This window comes from Oculina patagonica, unplaced genomic scaffold (genome assembly GCF_052425735.1).
Source record: "Oculina patagonica isolate OP01 unplaced genomic scaffold, crgOcupat unplaced531, whole genome shotgun sequence".
Taxonomy (NCBI): domain Eukaryota; kingdom Metazoa; phylum Cnidaria; class Anthozoa; order Scleractinia; family Oculinidae; genus Oculina; species Oculina patagonica.
Window position 1 is genome coordinate 789 of NW_027558397.1, and position 10233 is coordinate 11021.

The window sequence follows — 10233 nt, forward strand, 5'->3', positions numbered from 1 at the left end:
TTTCGTGGAATAAACTATAAATTTAAGATGACGGAGATCTAGACTCTCGAAACATGCGGAAAATAACACTAAGCCTTTAATTTTGGGGTCTAAAAAATCGACGTAAGTCCTTAATAAGAACTGGAGAAATTGTTTTTGAAAAACAATAGAATTGTTTCGGAAAAGTAACAGATGGCTCACATTTAATGTGTCAAGTAAACTTCAAGAACTGCTAGCCATTATTGATACACCTGTCTTGAGTTCACTATCGATCAAGGACACTTAAGAACAAAACTCGCTTAAAAATTATCAAATCAAATCATCAATTTGAAATTCAGTATTTTCAAGATTTTCCTGAAATGTTTTAAAGAGTTTTAAACGTGACAATTCACCTATTTTTTTTTTCATTTTTCAAAGCGGATTTCTGCATATTTCATGAGCGGAAAATAAAACGTAGCTGTCTTTTTTTTAGGATCAAGCACAACGATGAAGTTTGTCGTAGTTTTGCTCCTTCTTGGTCTTGCAAAAGGTAAATAAATCTTTCATCATTTTCCTTTTATTTGGTTTTACAGCGCAGCGCATTAGATTCTCGTCGTAAATGATACAGTAAAAACTCGCGAGTAAGAACCTGCATTTTCCCAACAGAGCCTAAACAGGTTCTTACATAAATGGTAATTAGCACAAATTTAGGCTATTTAGGTTCTTGATAGGTTTTTCTTATCTTTGGAAGAAAAATTTACATTGTTTTTAGTGGTATTCAGCCTTTATTTTCCTTTTATTTTTTACGATTGTATCAATAATATTTTATGATTTTCAACATTGGCATTTACATTGCAACTGAAATGATGTGATAAGGCTCCTAGGTGTCTCCAAAGAGGATTCAGAATGTCGACGTATCGTATTTCCGTTAAAGTAAACCTATTTCCAAATTTTAGGCTAAAGAGGTTCTTATAAAGAGGGTTGTAACTGGCAAATTTCCTAACAGGTTCTTAAACATTTGGTTCTTACTCGCTGGTTTTTACTGAATCGTTTACCCTTACGTCCAACTTATCAAGAGTTCAGTTCCGAGCTAGAATGGCAAGTTGAAAAAAAAGGATCTTGCATTCAGCTCTGTTAAGAACAAAACGTGTTATTAGATTTTACTTGCCAGACTTCTGTGTTCAATTTTCGCGTATAAAAAGTAAATGATGTCACGAAAATTATGGGCAAAAAAGGAAAATTAAACTAGACGAAAGCTTTTATGGAAAAATAAAACAAAAACACCTCTGTAGTGCCTTTTCATCTTTATCGTAATTTGACATATGAAGCTTTAAACCAATGGGCTCTTTTTTCCTAACAGATGCATCAAGCGCGGCTTTTATGAGAGAAGGTAAGATTTCTTTTGCAGCCTTTTCCTAAAAATAAACTGCCACTTATTATTAAATTTGTTTTTATAACTCATCACTTAAGCTTCTGGCCAAGGACCAGACTGTTACATGTCAAGTCAACCCGAGTGCCCTTCGAGTTACAGCGAGGTTGGTTGTTATAGAGACAAAACGGATCAACGAGCGTTACCAGAACTTCTCCTTACGGCGAAGGATCCCAAATCATCGGCTTACTTTGGAGAGAACATAAGTTGGAATGATTGGGCAAATTTCATTGACAGGTAAAGACAGACGACCGTTAATTGATACTCAGGCCAATCGTTTATCAAAAATATTATATAAAATAAGTTAGCGAAGAAAAGTGTTGTTGTTGTTATTGTTACTGTTGCTGTTCTGGAAGTTGTTACTGTCGTCCACGGGACACGGGATTACATCACTAATATAAAATTCACAAATAACCCGTACAGAAATAAAGCTTTAAATGGTTCGTAAAGTCGTTCATCAGCTGTGGTCGTTCATAAAAACAGCAGTGAAGCAGTCAGCGAGAAGCTTGTTCAAAGCGAGTCGATGGCTTTCACAATCAAGCAACTACAAGCAAGTCAATCGCACACAAAAATCTATTTATTGAGCTGCAGTTTACCTTTGAACATAAAAGCGCTTCAAGTTGTTATCCTCTTCGATTTTGTTTGGTATTGGATCGTTGATAATTTGAAGAATATATTTTTCTTCCACTTCTACAAGCCTTGAAGCTGAAGACATTTTCAATAATGCACGATTTTTGTGCATTATTGTCAATACTGCACTGTCGGAGTTTGCTGACGACAGGTAAAGCAAAATCACGTGATCTATTTTAACCAATTGCGCGCGTGGATTTTGGACAGTGAACGAAGATTGTATATTAAATGCCAATAAACACTGAAAGTCGCCAAACGTCAAAACAGAAACTTGATGTTTTAAATCAGTGTTTTATTTTAGTGATCCCTACATACATACACTGGCCGGCTGTTTTCAATTTTACTCCGACCACGGAAGAACACAAGAACGGTCAAAAGGGTAGCACACAAATTTGCTGAGGGAGTTAATTAATCCCAACTAGGGCTATAAGGTTAATAATAATTAGTTATCTTATGATAATTATGATAACATTTGTTCGTAATGTACAAAAACACCTACGATCAAAGATATCCTCAAAATATTAGTTTCTAGGACAGAAAAAATAGGTCAAATAAACTTAAAATTTACAAAGATTTGTTAATGCCGAGGAACCTGAAAACTCAATGATGTAACATTTTATTTTGTTCTTTTGTCTGATTATCTAGGTTCACATGCGCATGCGCAGTAAAGGCAAAACAAATGAACCACACCCATTTTGGCATCGAGTACTATGGAGAATGTTGGGGTGGAATGTATCCTAATTATAATGTCCACGGCAAATCTGGAAAATGTCAAATGATCAAAGAAGATGAGTGTGTTTTCGAGGCTTGTGATGAACAGCGCAATGATGCCAGACTTTGCGTTGGAAGCCAACTGAGTCTGTATGTCTACACACTAATGATGCAACGTAAGTGGATTTTGAGTATTACGAATTACCTACTGCGAAATGTTCCCGAACTTTTGACCTTCTTGGTGACTAATATATTAAAATGTCTAAGTATAGTCGGTAGAGGGAGCGAGTTGCTTCGTACGTGGGAAGCTAGGTGGCCTAACAGTTAGTGAGTTCCATACAGCTAATTCGAGAAAGGTTGTCAGAAAAAAAAGCACAAAAGTGCACGCGACAAGACTGAAAGGTAGTATGGGTAGAAGTAGAGAGCTTCTGCACGTGCTGAATACCAATAAGATCGCGACATGACAAACGCGAATTAGCACTTCTTCTTTCTCTTCAGTCATGTGGAAACAAGGTACTTTTAGCCACGCTCAGTTTTAGAAGAATTTTCAAAACTCAAAGACATGCGACAGTAAAAGTAAAGCTACAGAAAAAAGGCCTCCTGAGAGGAAAAACAAAATCTTCACGTGTAAAAATACAAACTTGTACATTTCCTCAAGACCAATTTGCAAAATTCAAGTGAATACCCAGACCCCCTTTGGTCTTGTCGCGTGTTTTTTGTGTGCTTTTTTTTCCACAACCGTTTTCGAATAGACCACATTCGTATTCTCGGTATTGGACTGGAACTAGCTTGCAATGGAGGCAGATGCGGGGGAGTATCATTAAGAGTGTGCCCGTGAGAGAACAGGGCAGAACCAGGTAACAGGTGATACAGCTCATATCACCGATTTCGCCCAAACTTAGCATAAATGTTGGGTATGGTGAGCTATTTACTGTGACAAAACATCAGCTTAAAATATTTCATTCCCTTCAAGTTATGGCACCTTTTGCAAAAATGGCCATTTTTCACTAATTTATGCATATTTAATTAGCTGACTTTGATTGACCAGTTCCACAAGAAAAAAAGACTTCTGAAAATAAAATTCACTGCACTATATTCTGTGGTTATTAGGCTTTAAGTACAATAATTCACTTCAACCGTCTGATTTGATTTCTTCTCCTCAAACGGTCTTTTGGAAGGTACACATTTCGTACTGTTGGAAATAGCCTTTAACTAGTGCCCAATATCTCCCATGAGCAACAACTTATATACATTATTCTTACATGGGTAATGAAATCCATCTCTAAACTTCACAAAAATGCCACAAAATGTCTGGGGACTTCAATATTTTATTAGTATTGAGGAACTAAACACACGTGACTTAACGATTTCTTGCTATTTCATCAAAATTCACCGAAACACAGAAGCCATTTATTTGCCTCAATTTGGCATAAAATCGGTACGAAATAGCTAATCAAGCATAAATCTATAGATAACAATCAAAATATTGGCGAAGAAAAGGCAGTTAGGACATTTTTCGGAGCGTTTTAAGAGCCGATATAATTCAGCAATGTTGTGATAGCAAATGTAAAAATAGCAGCGAAAGATTTTCTTCAAAAGCTCGCTCAATTCAACATTTAGGCACATCAAAGTTAAGAAACAAGAAAGTAATACTACATACATGCCACTTATCGACACACAGATGCTTTCTTTTGAAGAATTTGTTCTTCCTCGCTGCACTTCGATCCTTCGATCGATCTCAATTGACATGTACTGTTGCTTTGAGGCGCGATGAACTTAGCCAATACATCGTGGTTCCTTCTTCGTGAAAGGTGTAAACAGGTTGTCAATAAAGTCATTCAAAGAGCTGTTCAAAGTTCACGGAAGGACACTTCTCTCAGCCAGTTTGCATGAAATAAATTTAACTGGAAAATAAACAGCCGCCATGTTGAATTTCTACCTTTGAGCCTGCGGTTTCAGTCAGCGGTACGGTCGTTCACTGGGCATCACGCGTCCATCACGCGTGACCACACGCGCGATCATTTGCTTTTCCTCTGCGAGTGTTCGTTGGATGCGTTTGTGATGAAAATGAGAATATTTTCAAATTGTCGTAGGGAAAACTATTTCCTCCGCTACAGCTTGACGTGTTTACCGCAATGTGATGCTGAACAAACTCTAGGGTGCTTACCATTTGTTGGAGAGAACCGGTTGGAATTGAAAGGTTTCTTTCCAAAATTAGCAAACTAACCGAAATAGATGTCGCTTACCATTTGTAGCTCAGTTTCCTGTTATTTCTTTCCGAAGGATGGGAGACTAGAACTGGGAAACCTTACAAATGGTAAGAAAATTTCTGACGTTCCGTCAATTTCCGAAGAGATTTTCCAGAAAAAATTCTGTTCCATTTGACTTTCACCGAAACAGAGTTCTTGATTTTTATGTTCAACGGTCGGCATGCACGGCAACCAAATCAAAATAATTGTTAATGTTTCAAAATGACGCTAAATGGCGGTAATAAACTGCTCCGACGTCTCGGCAATACTGCCTTTTTTGGGGTGGCACCCTGAAGAAGGCAGTATTGCCGAAACGTCGGAGCAGTTTTATACCGCCATTTAGCGTCATTTTGGAACATAAACAATTATTTTTAGCATAAAAGACGCTACACAGTTAAACAAATCAAAATGTCAACGTCTCCCAGTTACTTTCCAGACATTTGTATTTTTTATTGCTTGCTCAAATTCCCCTCCCCTGGCGGAAATAGTGATTAATACCGCGCATAACGATTACATTTTTTGACCAAATTCCCCTACCCCCGGGGCATAAATGGGAAAAAATGAATAACTCAGCAAAATTGGAGAATAACGTTTACCACGGGATAAATCACTATCCGGTGGATAGCGAGGTAGGTTTTGTAATCGTAGCAGGTGGTCTTTCTTGCGCAAGTGCTTTAGTTGGGGGAGCGTCTGTGCTGAACTGAACAAAGTATTCACGTACGAAATGCCTTTAGCGACGCAGTCTATATGGCGCAGCAAATATATACATATATCTATAAAGGTGTGAATGTAGAGAGAGAAAACAACAAAAAATAAAACGGGTTTCCCTCGCGTTGACCTCAAAGAAGACAGAAGACTACCTGTGCTGGTTGAAACATTAGCTAATAAGTTTTGCCGTCTTGCGTAGTCCTAGTCTTGCAATAAATTTGTTTAGTGTTAATGCGGGGTTTAAGCTCTTTAAAAAAGTCTGCATTCGCGTCTTTGTAACTCACATAGCCACTTAAATCGAGTCGGTGATAAAGAAAATTATCATTTGAAGCCGCAATTCGTCACTTGCAATGTGGGCATTCAGGAGGAAAAATTTGTCCCCATAAATGCCCTTTTCTAAAACAAAACTGCAGTAATGACGTTTATCGGCAAATGGACAGATGGAGAAATTTGTGGGATCCCGAAAAAGAGAGTGGGGACAAATTCAGTCTCCTAGCTGCCAAAGTGTAATATAATATAGACGATTTGAACAGAGGGAATAGATGTACACAGGCCAGGCTGACAACCTGACCGCCATTTCTTCGAATGTCCATATTCACCCCCTCCCCCACCTCCCAAAAAGACAGAAACAACAACAAAAAAAAAAATAAACATACTAGTTTTAACCTGATATAAGATGGAAAAAACTTGCTCTGATCATTTAATGGTTTCCGACATTTCAGAGCTCAATTTCAGAGCATCAAAACCGATTGCATCGCATACATTACACTGCATCCAGTGTATTTCTCATCAACTATTTATCAAAAAAATTCAATGGAGAAGTTGAAAAAAATTCTCACTTTTACAAGAAACGCATACTACTTATAAGGCTAAGATCAAGCCCCGGTTGTTCAGAGGGTAGATAACGCCATCCGCTACTTATTCCAACGAAAACAAACATTTACGGAGGAAAAGCAAATGAACACGCGTGTGTATAGCTGTGTTAAGCTATGTATAGGTGTGTATAGCTGTGTAGGGCTAGGCTATGTATCCCTTCTATGAATATCCCTATATAGGATTTAGTCAAACAACTATATGATGACTACACTACGTACTTGCCCCAGTGAACGGCCGTACCGCTGACTGAAACGGCAGGCTCAAAGGTAGAAATACAACATGGCGGCTGTTTATTTTCCAGTTAAATTTATTTCATGCAAACTGGCTGAGAGAAGTGTCCTTCCGTGAACTTTGAACAGCTCTTTGAATGACTTTATTGACAACCTGTTTACACCTTTCACGAAGAATGAACCACGATGTATTGGCTAAGTTCATCGCGCCTCAAAGCAACAGTACATGTCAATTGAGATCGATCGAAGGGTCGAAGTGCAGCGAGGAAGAACAAATCCTTCAAAAGAAAGCATCTGTGTGTCGATAAGTGGCATGTATGTAGTATTACTTTCTTGTTTCTTAACTTTGATGTGCCTTAATGTTGAATTGAGCGAGCTTTTGAAGAAAATCTTTCGCTGCTATTTTTACATTTGCTATCACAACATTGCCGAATTATATCGGCTCTGAAAACGCTCCGAAAAATGTCCTAACTGCCTTTTCTTCGCCAATATTTTGATTGTTATCTATAGATTTATGCTTGATTAGCTATTTCGTACCGATTTTATGCCAAATTGAGGCAAATAAATGGCTTCTGTGTTTCGGTGAATTTTGATGAAATAGCAAGAAATCGTTAAGTCACGTGTGTTTAGTTCCTCAATACTAATATAATATTGAAGTCCCCAGACATTTTGTGGCATTTTTGTGAAGTTTAGAGATGGATTTCATTACCCATGTAAGAATAATGTATATAAGTTGTTGCTCATGGGAGATATTGGGCACTAGTTAAAGGCTATTTCCAACAGTACGAAATGTGTACCTTCCAAAAGACCGTTTGAGGAGAAGAAATCAAATCAGACGGTTGAAGTGAATTATTGTACTTAAAGCCTAATAACCACAGAATATAATGCAGTGAATTTTATTTTCATTAGTCTTTTTTTCTTGTGGAACTGGTCAATCAAAGTCAGCTAATTAAATATGCATAAATTAGTGAAAAATGGCCATTTTTGCAAAAGGTGCCATAACTTGAAGGGAATAAAATATTTTAAGCTGATGTTTTGTCACAGTAAATAGCTCACCACACCCAGCATTTATGCTTAGTTTGGGCGAAATCGGTGATATGAGCTGTATCACCTGTTGCCTGGTCCTCTTATGGACACACTCTTAAAAGAGCTTCATGTCATTTGCATTTGAAAAGATGACCCGCATTAGCCTCCATTGCAAGCTAGTACCAGTCCAATACCGAGAATACGAATATGGTCTATTAGCTGTATGCAGCTCTCGATTATGCTGATTATATAGTTCTGTTATGAATGCACTCATTAGAATTTAAAGATACAGCTCTCGATTATGCTGACTATTAATATAGGTCTGTTATGATTGCACTCAATAGAATTTAAAGATACGTTTTTGCTATTATTGTGGTTTATGTCAACAGCACCGCCGCCGACACCACCCCCACCACCACCACCATCTACCGCCGCGACACTACCGCCGTGAATAACCGTTGCACGCCAGATGTATTGCCAAATATAACACAGCAAAACCAACTCCAAAGTACTGGAAGAGACTAAGTAGCTAGAGTAATAAACCTTGTCGTTTAAAATAACTGTTTGTAATTCTGCCAGTGAGCAAGAAATAAAAGCATGCAGTTGTAACAAAAGAATCTCTTTCAGTCCACTGCTTTAAAACTCGAAATTCTGTCCTTGGTGAGAGCAACTCTGCAGATGCAATTCAGTAAATATCTAACGAAATCTGAATTTCGTGACATTGAAAAGTTTGATATTAATATAAACGATATTACATGGTTGCGCGGAGATATGAAATTTATCTTCGAGTGTTCAAATCGATATCTCACGAGTAAATATCAAGGCCTGGCTTTTAAAGTAACATAAGCTCCCAGTAAAAAACAGCCCAAATATTTGTCGGCGTAAATAAGTTCGTCACAACGCAAAATTAACATGACCTTTATTTCGGCAGTTCAGTCGGATGGAATTTTTTTTTGGTGTCGCATGACGTTCTTTGTATGTAACGTCACTCAATACGCTTTATGAAATGGGGAAAGGTTAAACAGCAAAATTTGCCATGCCAATTGCGTGTGCTATGATGTGCAACAGAAAACGGTTATTTCTTAAAGTCCTTCTAATACCTAATTCGGCCTAATTTTAGTCGCGCATTCTTCTTCTTTCTCGCTGAAATATCAAATAAGGTCGTAAATTTCGGATTCAGCTATGATCTGTACCACCAGCCTGGACAATTTACGCAATTTGAACCAAAATTGATCATAATAACTGTCCTCCCCACAAAACGTCCTCTGGCGGTACCCAAAATAAATTCTTTGGAAATCACGACGGCGAAGTCGAGGACAACGTGAAGTAAAAAAATAATTTATACGCGCTAGTAATACGTAGATTTGTTGAGTGCACTTACAATATGATGCGCGAAAAAGTGTTTATCTCATAAAAACATGTGAAATTGTGGTGCAGTTTAACCCTATTCAGACCAGGCTTTTTTTTGGTCTTTTCAGACCGGGGGGGCGGATTCCGCCCCCCCCCCCCCCCTCAGTAACTTCCAGAATATTTAAGCAATCACAATGAAACTTGTAGGATATATAGTATGTCCCAAAATCTATCTTTTGGTATATGCCACGTGAGATGATGACGTCACATCACGTGACAATTACATCATAATGTCAAAACAGCCGCCATTTTGGATCCGCCATCTTGGATTTCGAATTTTTTTCAAAACGTCAGAAAACCGCCCAAAATTACTGGAAAATACTCAAAACCAATAGAAATGTGCTTAAAACCCGTAAACAGGTGAAAATAATTGCTTTAAAGTTATTTTTTATTAATAGAAACACGAAAATTACCAATTTGGGAAAACATGCCTGTCAAAATGCCGTTGCCATGGTGACGTCAAGTTCCTGACACAACAACCTACCCTACCAAATTATTCCCAGATAAATTTTAGATAAAGTCGCAAAGTTTGGCAGCGTTTGGTTGAATATTAAAAAAGTTATAAGCGTTCAAAGTCGGCGCGGGCACTTTCCGCCCTCCCGGTCTGGATAGGGTTAATTTTCGATAGCCGCAGAAAAATTTCGTGAAGACACTTGAATAGTTATGTTGGCAAGCTGCGAGTTACCTACGAAATGCTCTTTAATTAAAACAAGAAACCTTAACTGAACCCTCAATTTCACTTATCTGTACCAAGCTATAGTCCTACATGCAGTTAAATTTCCCACGCTCTCCTCGCGATACAATAAAAGATAGATTAAGATTTGCGTTTGATTTTTCTGGGAACGGCAAAATCCAACTTTATACGTCAGAGTGAGTAGTTTGGTGTTTGGTGTGAATAAGCAAATTATTTGCTATTTTTCTGATGGATTTATTCAATAGTTAGAAAAAAAACAAAACAGAATCAGAAGCTTTCTAAAGTTTGCCGTTAGAACGTGAAGCATAATCT

At 37.8% G+C, this 10233-nt stretch overlaps 1 protein-coding gene across 1 annotated transcript; it reads left to right on the top strand.

Moving 5' to 3' along the window:
* The first annotated feature begins 382 nt into the window (after nucleotides 1-382).
* LOC144640872 (uncharacterized) lies at nucleotides 383-8434 on the top strand. Its single transcript, XM_078499932.1, has 5 exons — nucleotides 383-508; nucleotides 1319-1348; nucleotides 1429-1624; nucleotides 2663-2904; nucleotides 8207-8434. The coding sequence occupies exons 1-5, from the start codon at nucleotides 466-468 to the stop codon at nucleotides 8266-8268; spliced, it is 573 nt and encodes a 190-aa protein (XP_078356058.1). The 5' UTR covers nucleotides 383-465; the 3' UTR covers nucleotides 8269-8434.
* The last annotated feature ends 1799 nt before the right edge of the window (nucleotides 8435-10233 follow it).

Bases quoted from the DNA above. Each gene is read 5' to 3' on its own strand.
- LOC144640872 (XM_078499932.1), top strand. From the start codon at position 466: ATGAAGTTTGTCGTAGTTTTGCTCCTTCTTGGTCTTGCAAAAG. The intron at 509-1,318 runs GTAAATAAATCT...TTTTCCTAACAG, and splicing joins CCTTCTTGGTCTTGCAAAAG to ATGCATCAAGCGCGGCTTTT. The intron at 2,905-8,206 runs GTAAGTGGATTT...TTATGTCAACAG, and splicing joins CTACACACTAATGATGCAAC to CACCGCCGCCGACACCACCC.